The sequence below is a fragment of the Oncorhynchus clarkii genome, chromosome 22 (genome assembly GCF_045791955.1).
Source record: "Oncorhynchus clarkii lewisi isolate Uvic-CL-2024 chromosome 22, UVic_Ocla_1.0, whole genome shotgun sequence".
In the NCBI taxonomy this organism is placed as follows: Eukaryota; Metazoa; Chordata; class Actinopteri; order Salmoniformes; family Salmonidae; genus Oncorhynchus; species Oncorhynchus clarkii.
In genome coordinates this window covers 50,831,309-50,852,088 of record NC_092168.1, presented here as the reverse complement: position 1 = coordinate 50,852,088, position 20,780 = coordinate 50,831,309, and the positions used below count along the sequence as shown (strand labels likewise).

General features: G+C 44.4%; 1 protein-coding gene across 1 annotated transcript in view; it reads left to right on the top strand.

The window, feature by feature from the left end:
- LOC139380160 (MAGUK p55 scaffold protein 4a) overlaps nt 1–20,780 on the top strand; it is a 43,053-nt gene that overhangs the window by 9,298 nt on the left and 12,975 nt on the right. The window contains exons 5-17 of the mRNA XM_071122604.1: nt 1,141–1,272; nt 4,985–5,066; nt 6,636–6,721; nt 7,049–7,126; nt 7,927–8,123; nt 9,254–9,312; nt 12,018–12,035; nt 12,155–12,207; nt 12,317–12,341; nt 12,514–12,528; nt 14,155–14,208; nt 17,012–17,179; nt 17,386–17,466. Of these exons, the coding sequence (XP_070978705.1) occupies nt 1,141–1,272; nt 4,985–5,066; nt 6,636–6,721; nt 7,049–7,126; nt 7,927–8,123; nt 9,254–9,312; nt 12,018–12,035; nt 12,155–12,207; nt 12,317–12,341; nt 12,514–12,528; nt 14,155–14,208; nt 17,012–17,179; nt 17,386–17,466 (1,048 nt within the window). The remainder of the gene's footprint in view (nt 1–1,140; nt 1,273–4,984; nt 5,067–6,635; nt 6,722–7,048; nt 7,127–7,926; nt 8,124–9,253; nt 9,313–12,017; nt 12,036–12,154; nt 12,208–12,316; nt 12,342–12,513; nt 12,529–14,154; nt 14,209–17,011; nt 17,180–17,385; nt 17,467–20,780) is intronic.

Here is a 20,780-nt window from a genome sequence, read left to right as displayed (position 1 = left end):
TTTCATTCACCTTATTCAGACCGTTGGACTTTTATTGTCAGAACAGATTAGACTACTTGTGGCCTTCTCCCACTAGCGTGCTAACCCGAACACTAGCGTGCTAACCCGAACACTAGCGTGCTAACCCGAACACTAGCGTGCTAACCCGAACGTTAGCGTGCTAACCCGAACGTTAGCGTGCTGTCTTGATTATTTTCCTTTCAATAAACTATTCTAGATGGGTAAATGGCCAGTGAAGTATCACTTGGTTTGGCTCAGTTTAGCTTGGCTTAGTACTGTGAAAGAGGCTATAGGACTTCCCTCTGTTGATCTGTGTTCCTCTTGCTGACTGACTGACTGGCTAACTGACTGACTGGCTGGCTGACTGACTGGCTAACTGGCTGACTTGCTGACTGACTGGTTGGCTGACTGACTGGTTGGCTGACTGGCTAACTGACTGACTGGCTGGTTGGTTGACTTGCTGACTGACTGACTGGCTGGTTGGCTAACTGACTAACTGGCTGGTTGGCTGACTTGCTGACTGACTGACTGGTTGGCTGACTGACTGGCTAACTGACTCACTGACTGACTGTCTACTTGGTTGGCTGACTTGCTGACTGACTGACTGGTTGGCTGACTGACTGGCTAACTGACTGACTGACTGGCTAACTGACTGACTGACTGGCTAACTGACTCACTGACTGACTGGCTACCTGGTTGGCTGACTTGCTGACTGACTGACTGGTTGGCTGACTGACTGGCTAACTGACTCACTGACTGACTGGCTAACTGACTCACTGACTGACTGGCTACCTGGTTGGCTGACTTGCTGACTGACTGGCTGGTTGGCTGACTTGCTGACTGACTGGTTGGCTGACTGGCTAACTGGCTAACTGACTCACTGACTGACTGACTGACTAGCTGGTTGGCCGACTGACTGACTAGTCGGCCTACTTGTTGGCTGACTGACTAGTCGGCCTACTTGCTGGCTGAATGACTGACTGGCTAACTGACTGACTGACTGGCTAACTGACTGACTGGCTAACTGACTGACTGACTGGCTAGTTGGCGTACTTGCTGACTGACTGGCTAACTGAATGACTGACTGATTGACTAGTTGGCGTACTTGCTGGCTGACTGCCCGTGTTCTTCCTCTCCCAGGCCCTCTTCTCAGCCCATGACATGGTGGCCCAGACGGACTATGAGCCAGTTCTCCCTCCGCTCCCTGAGGACCTGCCGGAAGACGAGGAGGCCATGAGGATCGTCTGTCTGGTCAAGAACAAACAGCCTCTGGTACATATATCTACTAGAACTCTACACCTCACAATGCTGTTACACTCACACATTACACTAATGTTTTTTTTTTTTTTTTATTTATTTCACCTTTATTTAACCAGGTAGGCTAGTTGAGAACACCTTTATTTAACCAGGTAGGCTAGTTGAGAACACCTTTATTTAACCAGGTAGGCTAGTTGAGAACACCTTTATTTAACCAGGTAGGCCAGTTGAGAACAAGTTCTCATTTACAACTGCGACCTGGCCAAGATAAAGCAAAGCAGTGCGACAGAAACAACGACACAGAGTTACACATAAACAAACATACAGTCAATAATACAGTAGAAAAATCTATATACAGTGTGTGTAAATGAGGTACGATAAGGGAGATAAGGCAATAAACTCTGTTACTGATGACGGCTCAAAGTAGCTGAAGTTACATTCTCAAGGGGAATATTCTGTGGTATACGTATCATGAACATGCAAAACAGTAATCTCTATTTATACGGTCTGTTAGTCACTCTGAGGACATTACAGAAGCTATAATCTGTAGTGGCTGCTACTCTCTCGTAGCTCCCCTAAAGACTTCGGTCTCATCCCTGGGGCTGTTAACTTGTTGACTGGGGTGCTAGTCCTAATGTAACCCCAGACTCTGTCTCTACTTATAAGAACGGTGGACGAGGTAGTGCCAGCGGAGGGTTTATGCGTAGTCGTTGGGACAGCCTGCGGCGCATCACCCTCGAGAGACTGGTCCACGGGAGGAGAGCGTGGTCAGGGGAGCATTTAGCCGCGTCAGGGGTGCACAGGGACAGTTATACCTCTGCTGACCTGCTGGCCCCCCTGCTTCCTGGTCAGTCCCGGCCCCTCCCTCGCTTCGAGTCCATCGGGTCGCGACTCCTTCCTCGCTATGACTCCATAGGCAGCTGCAAGCTGTGTCGCCAGACAGGAGACCTCTGGGAGAGAGGCTTGAACCACTCTGCTCCCTCTGTCTACAGCCCTGTACACACAGATGGTAGGAGGACAGAGGAGACACAGGAAGCAGCTACAATGCGTGTTAGTGTATTGTAATGCTTCTTCTTTCCTTTCCAGGAAGTATTTTTAAATACGTGTGATTCGTCCTCATCATCACTGTTTCTGTTACTACTTTCTGCTGGGTTGGATCTTCTTCTTAATGATCATGAATGTTTCTGCTTTCTTTCTCTTCCATCTTCTCCTCTGACCTCTAACCTCTACGACTGTCTTCCTCGTCCCCCTGTGGAGATAAAACCTCACCTGAGGACAAACAGAACGGAGACAACAGGAATTACGACCTAAGAAAGGGGGACTATGCCTACCCTCTCTCTCACTGGAAGGGCCCCGTCCCAACCATCACTAAGTCCCCTGTCTATCAGTCCGCTTTGGGGGACCACCCCAGTAAGATCCTAACTCCTGGTAGTAGTAGCGGTGGCCCCCGGGCTCGGACGGCTCCCTCTAGCCCCACGCCCAGGCGTCGGAGTTGGCTAGGCTCCCAGAACGGAGCTAGCAGGGACCACTCTCTGGATATGACTGAGCAGCCCAGCTTGGATGAGCTGAGGAGTACGGTCCAGGCCGTAGCCAGCAGCATGGAGAACAGCAGTATTGATGTCCGTGACCTGGGCCAGAAGATGGTGTCCGCCACGCAGCTGATGTCAGATAGCGTGGATGAGAATGCTCTAGCTCTCAACTTGTTAGTGGAGGTGGTCGATAAACTGCAGGGACTCGTTATTGAATCCAAGTCTCACGACACGCCGCCGCCTCCTCCTCGACCCATACTCTTCCGTTCACCTCCCTCTTCTCTTCCTCCTCCTCAACCCATACTCTTCCCTTCACCTCCCTCTCCTCCTCCTCCTCCTCCTCGACCCATACTCTTCTGTTCACCTCCCTCTTCTCTTCCTCCTCCTCAACCCATACTCTTCCCTTCACCTCCCTCTTCTCCTCCTCCTCATCAACCCATACTCTTCCCTTCACCTCCCTCTCCTCCTCCTCCTCCTCAACCCATACTCTTCCGTTCACCTCCCTCTCCTCCACCACCACCTCCTCCTCGACCCATACTCTTCCCTTCACCTCCTTCTCCTCCACCACCTCCTCCTCCTCAACCCATACTATTCCCTTCACCTCCCTCTCCTCCACCACCTCCTCCTCCTCAACCCATACTCTTCCCTTCACCTCCCTCTCCTTCTCCTCTTCCACCACCTCCTCTTCGTCCTCAAATCAAACGCTTCCCATCTCCTCCCCCTAGCCACTTTTTCAGCTCCTCCTCCTCCTCCTCTTCTTCCTCCTCCTCATCCTCCATCGTAGCCTATATGGATAGTCACCTCTCACCTCCAAGTTCCAGGAAGTCTTCCTCAGTCTCGGGTCAGAAGGGCAGCGGTAAGAGGAGGGTGGCCATCAGTGGTCCTCTCCAGGGACCTGGTAACGGACAGGCCCATCTCTCCAACGGGTTCTCTGGTTCATGTTCAGGAGTAGAGGAGGACCAGAACACCACAGGATGCTTTTCCAGTAAGAAGAAGAAGAAGAAGTAACACTCAGGATCCTGGTGTCCTCTCCTCCTTCATCTGCTCTGCTGTCTTCAACAACGAACATAACCGTGAAAGGTAAATAGACTGAATTCGGTTGACGGCGTTATCATTCCCAAGGGTTCTGTCTCCTGTATTTGGACTGTTGACCTCCTGTGATCTCAGTCAAAGGTTCAGCGGTACATCCCGTCATTGCAGTGTATAACTTACTTACTATCTCTCCTTTAATCTGGTCTCTACCTTGTTACTGGTTTTACTCTGTCTCACATTCTGGCATCTCTTCATTCTCAAAAATTTGATTAAACTTTCCATCATCATCATCATCACCACCACCACCATCATCATCACCACCATCATCATCACCACCACCATCATCATCATCATCATCATCATCATCATCATCATCATCATCATCATCATCATCATCATCATCATCACCATCATCATCATCATCACCACCATCATCATCACCACCACCATCATCACCACCATCCTCATCATCATCATCAACATCACCACCATCTGCCTCCTTTTCCCTGCTGTTTCATATCATTAATTTCCTCCTGATCACATCGGCTGCTACCTGCATCACCACCTCCATCAGCTTGACAGGGCATGTTTTGTTGATCTTCATCATGTCCATCTTCATCGTGTCCATCGTCATCGTGTCCATCTTCATCGTGTCCATCTTCATCGTGTCCATCTTCATCGTGTCCATCGTCATCGTGTCCATCGTCATCGTGTCCATCTTCATCGTGTCCATCGTCATCGCGTCCATCTTCATCGTGTCCATCGTCATCGTGTCCATCGTCATCGTGTCCATCGTCATCGCGTCCATCTTCATCGTGTCCATCGTCATCGTGTCCATCGTCATCGTGTCCATCGTCATCGTGTCCATCGTCATCGTGTCCATCGTCATCGCGTCCATCTTCATCGTGTCCATCGTCATCGTGTCCATCGTCATCGTGTCCATCGTCATCGTGTCCATCTTCATCGTGTCCATCGTCATCGTGTCCATCGTCATCGTGTCCATCGTCATCGTGTCCATCGTCATCGTGTCCATCGTCATCGCTTTCCTCTTTTCCCCATGAACCAGGAACATGTCTCGTCTCCATTCACACAGAACACTTCAATTAGGGCCTTTTTTATGTCAAAGAAATGCATGTGATCACGTTTTTTAATGTTGTACCCACCAGGGAGCCACGATAAAGAGGGACGAGGAAACAGGAGAGATATACATAGCCCGGGTGATACACGGAGGCCTTGCAGATCGCAGTGGTGAGTCTGTCTGTCTGTCGGTTCATTCACACATACTATTGACCTTTTCTTCTCAAATGTGACAATTCTGCCTGGTGCATTTATCTAACCGTTACGTCCACCTAGCTTTGACTTCCACCTAGCCTTGACTTCTACCTAGCTTTGACTTCCACCTAGCCATGACTTCCACCTAGCCTTGACTTCCACCTAGCCTTGACTTCCACCTAGCCTTGACTTCCACCTAGCCTTGACTTCCACCTAGCCTTGACTTCCACCTAGCCTTGACTTCCACCTAGCCTTGACTTCCACCTAGCCATGACTTCCACCTAGCCATGACTTCCACCTAGCCTTGACTTCCACCTAGCCATGACTTCCACCTAGCCTTGACTTCCACCTAGCCATGACTTCCACCTAGCCTTGACTTCCACCTAGCCTTGACTTCCACCTAGCCTTGACTTCCACCTAGCCATGACTTCCACCTAGCCTTGACTTCCACCTAGCCTTGACTTCCACCTAGCCTTGACTTCCACCTAGCCATGACTTCCACCTAGCCTTGACTTCCACCTAGCCTTGACTTCCACCTAGCCTTGACTTCCACCTAGCCATGACTTCCACCTAGCCATGACTTCCACCTAGCCTTGACTTCCACCTAGCCTTGACTTCCACCTAGCCATGACTTCCACCTAGCCTTGACTTCCACCTAGCCTTGACTTCCACCTAGCCTTGACTTCCACCTAGCCATGACTTCCACCTAGCCTTGACTTCCACCTAGCCTTGACTTCCACCTAGCATTGACTTCCACCTAGCCATGACTTCCACCTAGCCTTGACTTCCACCTAGCCTTGACTTCCACCTAGCATTGACTTCCACCTAGCCTTGACTTCTACCTAGCCATGACTTCCACCTAGCCATGACTTCCACCTAGCCATGACTTCCACCTAGCCTTGACTTCCACCTAGCCTTGACTTCCACCTAGCATTGACTTCCACCTAGCCATGACTTCCACCTAGCCATGACTTCCACCTAGCCTTGACTTCCACCTAGCCTTGACTTCCACCTAGCCATGACTTCCACCTAGCCTTGACTTCCACCTAGCCTTGACTTCCACCTAGCCTTGACTTCCACCTAGCCATGACTTCCACCTAGCCTTGACTTCCACCTAGCCTTGACTTCCACCTAGCCTTTACGTCTACCTAGCCATGACTTCCACCTAGCCATGACTTCCACCTAGCCATGACTTCCACCTAGCCTTGACTTCCACCTAGCCTTGACTTCCACCTAGCCTTGACCTCCACCTAGCCTTGACTTCCACCTAGCCTTTACGTCTACCTAGCCATGACTTCCACCTAGCCTTGACTTCCACCTAGCCTTGACTTCCACCTAGCCTTGACTTCCACCTAGCCTTGACTTCCACCTAGCCTTGTGTGCTTTTTTTGTGGCTAATATAGAAACAATTGCCCGACTTGAGAGACTAGCATTTACCTGTACAGTCATGATTATCTCTATAAAACCTCTTAGCGACTTGCTGCTGCCTGAGTCTGTAAGATCAAGTTGTGGATCCAAGGTTTCCTTACTGTGTTTGTTGTGCAGGTCTTCTGCATCCAGGGGATCTGCTGGTGGAGGTGAATGGGAACCCTGTAGAAGGACTGGACCCAGAACAGGTCATACAGATACTGGTCAGTTATTCTCCTCTCTTTCTTTCTCTCTCACTCACTCTCTCTTTCTCTCTCTTTCTCTTTCTCTCTTTCTTTCTCTCTCTCTCTCTCTCTCCCTCTCTCTCTCTCTCTCTGTCTCTCTCTCTCTCTCTCTCCATATATATATATATACTGTATGTCTCTCTTTTCTTCTCTCCCTCTCGCTCTGTCTCTTTTCTTCTCTCCCTCTCTCTCTCTCTCTCTGTCTTGTTTCTTCTCCCTCTCCCACTCCCTCTCTCTCTCTCGTCTCTCCCTATCTCTCGTCTTCTCTCGTCTCTTTATTGTTCTGTTTTAAACTCATCCCTCTAGGTCCAATCTCAAGGCACTATTTTGTTCAAAGTGATTCCAAACACACCACAATCAACTAAGACCCAACAGCCAGCCTTGGTGAGGTCACTATAACAATCTCTCAATAATCCATGTAGTTTCCTAATAGCATGTGTGTTACTCATGTCCCTCCTCTCCGCTCCAACTTCTTCTTCTGCTGCTTCTTCTTTTTCTGCTGCTTCTTCTTCTCCTTCTGCTCCAATTTCTGCTTCGTCTTCTGCTTCTGCTTCTTCTGCTTCTTCTTTTTCTGCTGCTTCTTCTGCTCCAACTTGTTCTTCTGCTTCTTCTTCTTCTGCTTCTTCTTCTTCTGCTTCTGCTTCTGCGTCTTCTTTTTCTGCTGCTTCTTCTTCTTCTGCTTCTTCTTCTGTCTTCTGCTTCTTCTTCTTCTGCTTCTTCTTCTGTCTTCTGCTTCTTCTTTTTCTGCTGCTGCTTCTTTTTCTGCTGCTTCTTCTGCTTCTTCTTCTGCTCCAATTTCTGCTTCTTTTGCTTCTTCTTCTTTTGCTTTTTCTTCTTCTGCTTCTTCTTCTTCTTCTGCTTCTTCTGCTTCTTCTGCTTCTTCTTCTGCTGCTTCTTCTTTTTCTGCTGCTTCTTCTCTTCTTCTGCTTCTTCTTCTTCTGCTTCTTCTTCTTCTGCTGCTTCTTCTTCTTCTGCTTCTTCTTCTTCTGCTTCTTCTTCTTCTTCTGCTTCTTCTTCTTCTGCTGCTTCTTCTTCTTCTTCATTTTCTGCTGCTTCTTCTTCTTCTTCTTCTTCTTCTGCTTCTTCTTCTGCTTCTTCTGCTTCTTCTTCTTCTGCTGCTTCTTCTTCTGCTTCTTCTTCTTCTTTTTCTGCTGCTTCTTCTTCTTCTTTTTCTCTCTCCTCAGCTGTATGTACGGGCCATGGCAGACTACTGCCCCCTGCAGGACCCAGCCATCCCCTGTCCTGACGCTGGCATGGTCTTCAGTAGAGGAGACCTGCTGGAGATAGTCGACCAGACAGACATCCACTGGTGGCAGGCTAGGAAGCTGCCCAATGCCTCAGCCTGCGCTGGACTCATCCCCTCCACCAGTCTTCTCAAGAGGTGGGGGGTGACAGACAGACAGACAGACAGACAGACAGACAGACAGACAGACAGACAGACATAAACACTGCAGCCTTCACAAGAGGTGGGGGGTGACAGACAGACAGACAGACAGACATAAACACTGCAGCCTTCACAAGAGGTGGGGGGTGACAGACAGACAGACAGATACAGACATAAACACTGCAGTCTTCACAAGAGGTGGGGGGTGACAGACAGACAGACAGACAGACAGACAGACATAAACACTGCAGCCTTCACAAGAGGTGGGGGGTGACAGACAGACAGACAGATAGACAGACATAAACACTGCAGTCTTCACAAGAGGTGGGGGGTGACAGACAGACAGACAGACAGACAGACAGACAGACATAAACACCACAGCCTTCACAAGAGGTGGGGGGTGACAGACAGACAGACAGACAGACATAAACACCACAGCCTTCACAAGAGGTGGGACACCACCTGGGATCAATTCCATTTCAATTCAGTCAATCAGTTCACTTCCTTAATTGACTAAATGAAAATGGAATTGACCCCAACCCTGGAAGACTCCTAATTTAACCCGTAGCCAGACCAACACAGCACAGTTATAGCGGTCACTCAATCGAATAGGTGTATGTTCAGTGTGATCAAATCAGTGAAGGAGTATAGGTCCGTCACTGCGACGGACTTCTGTCATATAGACTGAACGAAAATATAAACACAGCATGTAAATTGGTCCCATATTTCATGTGCAGAAAAAAATTGATTCTGATTGGCTGGACCTGGCTCCACAGTGGGTGAGCCTATGCCCTCCCAGGCCCACCTGGGAAGTTTCAGTCATAGGATTTTTCATGTCGACGTTTTCGGGCATGCACTGTGAACGTAGATTCGAATTGGGAGCGTGAGCACAGTGACTGTCTGAATGTAGGCCTCATACCAGCAGCTGCTAGGTTACAGCGCCATCAGAGCATGGAAGAGGTCATTTTTAGGCCAAAAATCCCAACTCAGATATAATGACATTTATATAATTTAAAAAAGGTAGGTTACCTTGGCTACGCAGACAATCGATCTGAGATCGATTTAATTTTCAGGGATGTTTTTGTTGTTGTTGTTGTTGCTTTAACCCCCTGACCTCTCTGGTGCAGCAAACAGAGGGAGACATGGTGGTCACAGCCTTTCCAGGCCCATACCTGCATCAAATCCCGTGAGTAACAGCACTAACAACAACAGTCTGTACACCTATAGTATCACCTTTACTATACACACTGTTTTAATTCCCACTCTAGCTGTATTTATTAACGACCCCCATTAGTTCCTGCCAAGGCAGCAGCTACTCTTCCTGGGGTTTGTTAGGGATTCCCATTAGTTCCTGCCAAGGCAGCAGCTACTCTTCCTGGGTTTATTATGGATCCCCATTAGTTCCTGCCAAGGCAGCAGCTACTCTTCCTGGGGTTTATTATGGATCCCCATTAGTTCCTGTCAAGGCAGCAGCTACTCTTCCTGGGGTTTATTATGGATCCCCATTAGTTCCTGCCAAGGCAGCAGCTACTCTTCCTGGGGTTTATTATGGATCCCCATTAGTTCCTGCCAAGGCAGCAGCTACTCTTCCTGGGGTTTATTATGGATCACCATTAGTTCCTGTCAAGGCAGCAGCTACTCTTCCTGGGGTTTATAAAGGATCCCCATTAGTTCCTGGGGTCCAGCAACATTAAGGCAGTTATTTACAATTACAAATATTACATGACATTACATTTGACCTGCCTTGTTGATAGTGCTGTTAAGAAGGTAGAAACTAGGGCCTGTAGGACCTGCCTTGTTGATAGTGCTGTTAAGAAGGTAGAAACTAGGGCCTGTAGGACCTGCCTTGTTGATAGTGCTGTTAAGAAGACAGAAACTAGAGCCTGTAGGACCTGCCTTGTTGATAGTGCTGTTAAGAAGGTAGAAACTAGGGCCTGTAGAACCTGCCTTGTTGATAGTGTTGTTAAGAAGGTAGAAACTAGGGCCTGTAGGACCTGCCTTGTTGATAGTGTTGTTAAGAAGGTAGAAACTAGGGCCTGTAGGACCTGCCTTGTTGATAGTGCTGTTAAGAAGGTAGAAACTAGGAACTGTAGGACCTGCCTTGTTGATAGTGCTGTTAAGAAAGTAGACACTAGGGCCTGTAGGACCTGCCTTGTTGATAGTGTTGTTAAGAAGGTAGAAACTAGGGCCTGTAGGACCTGCCTTGTTGATAGTGCTGTTAAGAAGGTAGAAACTAGGAACTGTAGGACCTGCCTTGTTGATAGTGCTTTTAAGAAGGTAGAAACTAGGGCCTGTAGGACCTGCCTTGTTGATAATGTTGTTAAGAAGGTAGAGCAGCACTTTATTATGGACAGACTTCTCCCCGTCTTAGCTACTACTGCATCAATATGTTTGACCATGACAGTTTACAATCCAGGGTTACTCCAAGCAGTTTAATCACCTCAACTTGCTCATTTTCCACATTATTCATTACAAGATTTAATTGAGGTTTTGAGTTTAGTGAATGATTCCTCCCAAATACAAATCTATTAGTTTTTGAAATATTTAGGACTACCCATTCTGAAACTGACTCCAGCTCTTTAAGTGTCACAGTGATTTTCAGTCGCTGTAGTAGCTGACGTGTATAGTGTTGAGTCATTCGCATACATACACACTGTCATTAGTAAAAAAAAAAAATGAAAAAAGTAAGGGGCCTAGAGCGCTGCCCTGGGGAATGCCTGATTCTACCTGGATTATATTTGAGAGGATTCCATTAAAGAACACCCTCGGTGTTCTGTTAGACAGGTAACCCTCAAAACACAATATAGAATGGGATGTAAAGACATAACAGATACGTTTTACCAGCAGCTGACTCTGATCGATAATGTCAAAAGCCGCACTGAAGTCATACAAGACAGCCACCACTTTTTATCATCAATTTCTCTCAGCCAATCAGTAATTTGTGTAAGTGCCGGTGCATGTTGAAGGCCCTTCCCTATATAGGCGTGCTGAAAGTCTGTTGACAATGTGTTTACTGTAAAATAGCATTGTATCTAGTCAAACATCATTTTTTCCAAAAGTTTACTAAGGGTTGGTAACAGGTCAACATTCACAAGGCCGGACGGATTAGGTTTAGAACATCTACTCATTCAAGGGTTTGTCTTTATTTTTACTATTTTATACATTGTAGAATAATAGTGAAGACATCACAACTATGAAATAACACATATGGAATCATGTAGTAACCAAAAAAGTGTTAAACAAATTAAAAAATATATTTTATATTTGCAATTTTTTTGACCGGTAGTGTATATTCATTGAGCAATAAAACAACGGCCTCCACCGTGAGGTCTGAAAATGCCATAACGAGCACACGCTTATTCTGTGTTGCCAAAGGAATAGCGCCTTGGCATATTTCTCCTGTTGTCATATTCTGAGTTTTCTCAGCCAAAATAATTAGCCAGAGGGCTAATTCAAAAGAAAAAGAGAAAGTCCCCTCCTTAACGAATTCTCGCATGTTTTCAACACTTCCAGGACCCTTTGTGTCACGTGAAAGACGTGTAAATTCACTGTTAAGACTATTGTTGATGTAATTGTTCATGATAACTACTGATACAGTAAATTCAAGGGATCTGTCTATGTCAAAAACACCTTAATGGTTCGTTCAGTTCATTTGGATAAAAAAACAAATTAAATAAATCAGAAGTAAGTCATTGTTCAGTAAATTATCTTGAATATCCATAGCCAAAGTCACAGCACTCTATAGTGTGAATTCTAGATAAGATACATAGAGCTTCTGTAAAATATGGACCACAAAGCTCCACCCTCTTTTGTGTGTTTGGTGTTTGTCAGGTTGTCCAAATGTCTTTATCATGAGTTCTGTTTCCTTTGTCTTCTCTGCTGACCCTAAAGTGAGCATAGCTGCTGATGGTATGTACAATATATAAACAAATACTTTTTTTGTGGTGTGGGGGGGGGACGACGACTTGGATTTGTCTTGACCGAGACAGTAGCAGGATCTCTGTTTGACCTTGTGCTTTCTCTTCCAGAGGACGACGTTAAGACCAACATTGGGAATGGTGCCATAGCAGGTAACCACATCGTCCTCATTCCCATATCACTCTTATAATAATCTGTTGTATACTAACTACTATTGCTCCGTAATAACAGGCAGCGAATTAACACTTTTTTTTTTGATCGGTCTTTATTAGATGAAGAAGATTTTGAATCTGGTAGGTAAGTTTTTATTAGAGTCATGGTTTTGATAGATTCTGTCGATGTATCTGTTTTCTTTCAATATAGTGTTCATCAGTATCTTTTGTGGTTCATCTGTACGATGAAAAGACAGAGACCGTTATTCACCAGGTTTTTTTCCTTCTCTTTATTTTCCACCGTTGTGATATTCTAGAGGACCTCCGAGAAGGTCAATATACCAATTCATATTTCTTGCTGTGAATCGTTTTGTCAATTTATCATTTGACGGTTTACTGTAGTAGTTGTTTACCTGTATTCTCTTGGTTTGGAGAGTATAAAACAATATTATAATACATTTTCCCACTGTATTCAGAAGAGGACAATACAGAGCCTTCATAAAGTATTCACACCCCTTGACTTTTTCCACATTTTGTTGTGTTACTGCCTGAATTTAAAATGGATTATATGTAGATTATTTTGGTCAATAGCCTACACACAATAAACCATAATGTCAAAGTGGAATTATGTTTTTAGAATTTTTTTTAAAGGCACTAAAGTAAAACTACAACTACTTTGTGTTATGTTTGGAGGCAATACAACACAACACATTACTGAGTACCACTCTCCAATACAACACATTACTGAGTACCATTCTCCAACACAACACATTACTGAGTACCACTCTCCAACACAACACATTACTGAGTACCACTCTCCATATTTTCAAGCATAGTAGTGGCTGCATCATGTTATGGGTATGCTTGTAATCGTTAAGGACTGAGGAGTGTTTCAGGATAAAGCACAGGAACAATCCTAGAGGAAAACCTGGTTCAGTCTGCTTTCCACCAGACACTGGGAGATGAATTCACCTTTCAGCAGGACAATAACCTAAAACACAAGGCCAAATTTACACTGGAGATACTTATAGAGTTATAGATTTGACTTAAATGTGCTTGAAAATCTGTGGCAAGACCTGAAAATGGTTTTCTAATAATGATCAACAACCAATTTGACAGAGCTTGAAGAATTTGGAAAAGAATCACGGGCAAATGTTGCACAATCCAGGTGTGGAAAGTTCTTATAGACTTACCCAGAAAACTCACAGCTCTTAGAGACTGACCCAGAAGACTCATAGCTCTTAGAGACTAACCCAGAAGACTCACAGCTCTTAGAGACTTACCCAGAAGACTCACAGCTCTTAGAGACTTACCCAGAAGACTCACAGGTCTTAGAGACTTACCCAGAAGACTCACAGGTCTTAGAGACTTACCCAGAAAACTCACAGCTCTTAGAGACTTACCCAGAAGACTCACAGCTCTTATAGACTGACACAGAAAACTCACAGCTCTTATGGACTGACCCAGAAGACTCACAGCTCTTATTTACTGACCCAGAAGACTCACAGCTCTTATAGACTGACCCAGAAGACTCACAGCTCTTATGGACTGACCCAGAAGACTCACAGCTCTTATGGACTGACACAGAAAACTCACAGCTCTTAGAGACTGACCCAGAAGACTCACAGCTCTTAGAGACTTACCCAGAAGACTCACAGCTTTATAGACTGACCCAGAAAACTCACAGCTCTTAGAGACTTACCCAGAATACTCACAGCTCTTATAGACTGACACAGAAAACTCACAGCTCTTAAAAAAAATATATATATAAAAAAAAATCTAAAACCATGTTTTCACTTTGTCATTATGGGGTATTGTGGGTAGATGAGTGAGACAAAAACATATATTTAATCCATTTTGAATTCAGGCTGTAACACAACAAAATGTGGAATAAGTCTCGGGGTATGAATACTTTCTGAAGGCACTGTATATAATAACATTGTAATGAATGTTCCCAGTGTATCCCGAAGAGGCTGAAGAAGGAGCACATACGATGGGTGGCATCTACATCTGTAAGATGTTTTTTGATTGACAAATTCATTGACACTTTTATTAATCAATCATCCTTTTTTGTAAGCTAACGATGCTTGCAACATAGATTTACAGCTTTTTGTTGTTGTTGTTGATGATAATCTTGTAGTCGTTTATGTTGTTGTTGTTGTTGTTGATGATGTTAAACTTGTAGTCGTTTATGCTGTTGTTGATGATGTTAATCTTGTAGTCATTTATGTTGTTGTTGATGATGTTAATATTGTAGTCGTTTATGTTGTTGATAATCTTGTAGTCGTTTATGTTGTTGTTGATGATGTTAATATTGTAGTCATTTATGTTGTTGTTGATGATGTTAATCTTGTAGTCGTTTATGTTGTTGTTGTTGTTGATGATGTTAATATTGTAGTCATTTATGTTGTTGATGATGTTAATCTTGTAGTCGTTTATGTTGTTGTTGTTGATGATGTTAATCTTGTAGTCGTTTATGTTGTTGTTGTTGATGATGTTAATCTTGTAGTCGTTTATGTTGTTGTTGTTGATGATGTTAATCTTGTAGTCGTTTATGTTGTTGTTGTTGATGATGTTAATCTTGTAGTCGTTTATGTTGTTGTTGTTGATGATGTTAATCTTGTAGTCGTTTATGTTGTTGTTGTTGATGATGTTAATCTTGTAGTCGTTTATGTTGTTGTTGTTGATGATGTTAATCTTGTAGTCGTTTATGTTGTTGTTGTTGATGATGTTAATCTTGTAGTCGTTTATGTTGTTGTTGTTGATGATGTTAATCTTGTAGTCGTTTATGTTGTTGTTGTTGATGATGTTAATCTTGTAGTCGTTTATGTTGTTGTTGATGATGTTAACATTGTAGTCGTTTATGCTGTTGTTGATAATGTTAATCTTGTAGTCGTTTATGTTGTTGTTGATGATGTTAATATTGTAGTCGTTTATGTTGTTGATAATCTTGTAGTCGTTTATATTGTTGTTGTTGATGTTAATCTTGTAGTCGTTTATGTTGTTGTTGTTGATGATAATCTTGTAGTCGTTTATGTTGTTGTTGTTATTGATGATGATGTTAATCTTGTAGTCGTTTATGTTGTTGTTGATGTTAATCTTGTAGTCGTTTATGTTGTTGTTGTTGTTGTTGATGTTAATATTGTAGTAATTTATGTTGTTGATAATCTTGTAGTCGTTTATGTTGTTGTTGATGATAATCTTGTAGTCGTTTATGTTGTTGTTGATGTTAATCTTGTAGTCGTTTATGTTGTTGTTGTTAATATTGTAGTCGTTTATGTTGTTGATGATGATAATCTTGTAGTCGTTTATGTTGTTGTTGATGATGTTAATCTTGTAGTCGTTTATGTTGTTGTTGATGATGTTAATATTGTAGTCGTTTATGTTGTTGTTGATGATGTTAATCTTGTAGTCGTTTATGTTGTTGTTGTTATTGATGATGTTAATCTTGTAGTCGTTTATGTTGTTGTTGATGTTAATCTTGTAGTCGTTTATGTTGTTGTTGTTGTTGTTGATGTTAATATTGTAGTAATTTATGTTGTTGATAATCTTGTAGTCGTTTATGTTGTTGTTGATGATAATCTTGTAGTCGTTTATGTTGTTGTTGATGATGTTAATCTTGTAGTCGTTTATGTTTTTGTTGATGATGTTAATATTGTAGTTGTTTATGTTGTTGATGATGTTAATCTTGTAGTCGTTTATGTTGTTGTTGTTGATGATGTTAATCTTGTAGTCGTTTATGTTGTTGTTGTTGTTGATGATGTTAATATTGTAGTCATTTATGTTGTTGATGATGTTAATCTTGTAGTCGTTTATGTTGTTGTTGTTGATGATGTTAATCTTGTAGTCGTTTATGTTGTTGTTGTTGATGATGTTAATCTTGTAGTCGTTTATGTTGTTGTTGTTGATGATGTTAATATTGTAGTCGTTTATGTTGTTGTTGATGATGTTAATCTTGTAGTCGTTTATGTTGTTGATGATGTTAATATTGATGATGTTAATCTTGTAGTCGTTTATGTTGTTGATGATGTTAATATTGTAGTCGTTTATGTTGTTGATGATGTTAATCTTGTAGTCGTTTATGTTGTTGTTGTTGTTGAGGATGTTAATCTTGTAGTCGTTTATGTTGTTGTTGTTGATGATGTTAATCTTGTAGTCGTTTATGTTGTTGTTGTTGTTGATGATGTTAATATTGTAGTCGTTTATGTTGTTGTTGTTGTTGATGATGTTAATCTTGTAGTCGTTTATGTTGTTGTTGTTGATGATGTTAATCTTGTAGTCATTTATGTTGTTGTTGTTGTTGATGATGTTAATCTTGTAGTCGTTTATGTTGTTGTTGATGATGTTAATATTGTAGTCGTTTATGTTGTTGATGATGTTAATCTTGTAGTCGTTTATGTTGTTATTGATGATGTTAATCTTGTAGTCGTTTATGTTGTTGTTGATGATATTAATATTGTAGTCGTTTATGTTGTTGATAATCTTGTAGTCGTTTATATTGTTGTTGTTGTTGATGTTAATCTTGTAGTCGTTTATGTTGTTGTTGATGTTAATCTTGTAGTCGTTTATGTTGTTGTTGATGATGTTAATCTTGTAGTCGTTATTGTTGTTGTTGTTAATCTTGTAGTCGTTTGTTGTTGTTGATGATGTTAATCTTGTAGTCATTTATGTTGTTGATAATCTTGTAGTCGTTTATGTTGTTGTTGTTGTTGATGTTAATCTTGTAGTCGTTTATGTTGTTGTTGATGATGTTAATCTTGTAGTCGTTTATGTTGTTGATGATGTTTATCTTGTAGTCGTTATTGTTGTTTCCAGCGGGATTCCGGCGTAGTTTCCGTCTGTGGCGGAGGATGACCCACCGTAAGCGTCGCCAATCCTGCTACTCCTGTTCTCCCAACACCTCGGCTCTGTCCAGCCCCTATGAAGAGGTGGTCAGCTACCAGAGACGACCTGACGACCCGCACAGACTGATCATCCTCGTAGGTGAGGAGCTCACTGCTATGTTCTGTATCTGAAGACGATGATGATACATGATTTGTTATTGTCCTTTGTCACAGGGGAAACAGAAATTAGTCTTCCTAAACCCTCTGAGACAGTCTTACACACACACACACACACACACACAGCTTATAGGTTGGGGTATCACATCTACTGTAGTGGTGTAGGGCTGACAGTGTGTGTTTCTACAGGTCCTTCTGGTGTAGGGGTGAATGAACTGAGGAAAAGACTGATCAAACTCAACCCACACACCTTCCAGGGAGCTGTGCCTCGTAAGTTTATATTCCATCTATAGTGTCTAGTATCATATGTTTATATTCAGTAGTGGAAAAAAGTACCCAATTGTCAATCTGGAGTAAAAGTATAGATACCTTCATAGAAAGTTAGTCAAGTAAAAGTGGAAGTCACCCAGTAAAATACTACTTGAGGAAAGTCTAAAAGTATTTGGGTTTAAATATACTTAAGTCTCAATGTTAAATGTAATTGCTAAACTATACTTAAGTATCAAAAGTAGAAGTTAAAAGTATAAATAATTTTAAATTCCTTCCATCAAGCGAACCAGATTGCACCATTTTCTTGTATTTAACAATGTACGGATAGTCAGGGGCACATTACAACACAATTACAACAAGTACGTGAATTTCACCGTTCTCCTGTCCTGCTAAGTACTCAGCATTCTATGTGTTATAGCCCACAGATAAGGCATAGTAGACCCCTGCCATAGCCCACAGATAAGGTATAGTAGACCCCTGCCATAGCCCACAGATAAGGTGTGGTAGACCCCTGCCATAGCCCACAGATAAGGTGTGGTAGACCCCTGCCATAGCCCACAGATAAGGTGTAGTAGACCCCTGCCATAGCCCACAGATAAGGTGTGGTAGACCCCTGCCATAGCCCACAGATAAGGCGGAGTAGACCCCTGCCATAGCCCACAGATAAGGCATAGTAGACCCCTGCCATAGCCCACAGATAAGGTGTGGTAGACCCCTGCCATAGCCCACAGATAAGGCATAGTAGACCCCTGCCATAGCCCACAGATAAGGTGTGGTAGACCCCTGCCATAGCCCACAGATAAGGTGTGGTAGACCCCTGCGATAGCCCACAGATAAGGTGTGGTAGACCCCTGCCATAGCCCACAGATAAGGTGTAGTAGACCCCTGCCATAGCCCACAGATAAGGTATAGTAGACCCCTGCCATAGCCCACAGATAAGGTGTGGTAGACCCCTGCGATAGCCCGCAGATAAGGAGTGGTAGACCCCTGCCATAGCCCACAGATAAGGTGTGGTAGACCCCTGCCATAGCCCGCAGATAAGGTGTGGTAGACCCCTGCGATAGCCCGCAGATAAGGTGTGGTAGACCCCTGTCATAGCCCACAGATAAGGTGTAGTAGACCCCTGCGATAGCCCGCAGATAAGGTGTGGTAGACCCCTGCCATAGCCCACAGATAAGGTGTGGTAGACCCCTGCCATAGTCCACAGATAAGGTGTGGTAGACCCTGCGATAGCCCGCAGATAAGGTGTGGTAGACCCCTGCCATAGCCCACAGATAAGGTGTGGTAGACCCCTGCCATAGCCCACAGATAAGGCATAGTAGACCCCTGCCATAGCCCACAGATAAGGTGTATTAGACCCCTGCCATAGCCCACAGACAAGGTATAGTAGACCCCTGCCATAGCCCACAGATAAGGTATAGTAGACCCCTGCCATAGCCCACAGATAAGGTGTGGTAGACCCCTGTCATAGCCCACAGATAAGGTGTGGTAGACCCCTGTCATAGCCCACAGATAAGGTGTAGTAGACCCCTGCCATAGCCCACAGATAAGGTGTGGTAGACCCCTGCGATAGCCCGCAGATAAGGTGTGGTAGACCCCTGCCATAGCCCACAGATAAGGTGTAGTAGACCCCTGCCATAGCCCACAGATAAGGTGTAGTAGACCCCTGTCATAGCCCACAGATAAGGTGTGGTAGACCCCTGCCATAGCCCACAGATAAGGTGTGGTAGACCCCTGCCATAGCCCACAGATAAGGTGTGGTAGACCCCTGTCATAGCCCACAGATAAGGTGTAGTAGACCCCTGCCATAGCCCACAGATAAGGTGTGGTAGACCCCTGCGATAGCCCGCAGATAAGGTGTGGTAGACCCCTGCCATAGCCCACAGATAAGGTGTGGTAGACCCCTGTCATAGCCCACAGATAAGGTGTGGTAGACCCCTGCCATAGCCCACAGATAAGGTGTGGTAGACCCCTGCGATAGCCCACAGATAAGGTGTGGTAGACCCCTGCCATAGCCCACAGATAAGGTGTAGTAGACCCCTGCCTTAGCCCACAGATAAGGTGTAGTAGACCCCTGTCATAGCCCACAGATAAGGTGTGGTAGACCCCTGCCATAGCCCACAGATAAGGTGTGGTAGACCCCTGCCATAGCCCACAGATAAGGTGTGGTAGACCCCTGCCATAGCCCGCAGATAAGGTGTGGTAGACCCCTGCCATAGCCCGCAGATAAGGTGTGGTAGACCCCTGCCATAGCCCACAGATAAGGTGTAGTAGACACCTGCCATAGCCCACAGATAAGATGTAGTAGACACCTGCCATAGCCCACAGATAAGGTGTGGTAGACCCCTGCCATAGCCCACAGATAAGGTGTAGTAGACCCCTGTCATAGCCCACAGATAAGGTGTGGTAGACCCCTGCCATAGCCCACAGATAAGGTGTGGTAGACCCCTGCCATAGCCCACAGATAAGGTGTGGTAGACCCCTGCCATAGCCCACAGATAAGGTGTGGTAGACCCCTGCCATAGCCCACAGATAAGGTGTGGTAGACCCCTGCCATAGCCCACAGATAAGGTATATTAGACCCCTGCCATAGCCCACAGATAAGGTATAGTAGACCCCTGTCATAGCCCACAGATAAGGTATATTAGACCCCTGCCATAGCCCACAGATAAGGTGTGGTAGACCCCTGCGATAGCCCACAGATAAGGTGTGGTAGACCCCTGCCATAGCCCACAGATAAGGTGTGGTAGACCCCTGCCATAGCCCACAGATAAGGTGTAGTAGACCCCTGTCATAGCCCACAGATAAAGTGTGGTAGACCCCTGCCATAGCCCACAGATGGTCAGCCATCCAAACAATGTTATAAATGGTGACTGAGTCATCACGCTGGGCCTCGGCGCCTGCAAGTCACTAGTACCACCTTCTGTCATTCTTCCACTACTCCTTGTATGCATGTATTCCATCTATAATGTCTAGCATCATATGTTACTTTAGCATATATAGTGTATGTGGACACCTATTCAAATTAGTGGATTCGGCTTTTTCAACCACACCCGTTGCTGACAAGTGCATAAAATCGAGCACACAGCCCTGCAATCTCCATAGACAAACATTGTCAGTGGAATGGCCTTACTGAAGAGCTCAGTGACTTTTAACATGGCACCGTCATAGGATGCCACCTTTCCAACAAGTCAGTTCGTCAAATTTCTGCCCTGCTAGAGCGTGCCCCAGTCACCTGTAAGTGCTGATGTTGTGAAGTGGAAATGCCTTGGAGCAACAACGGCTCAGCCGTGAAGTGGTCACACATGCTCACA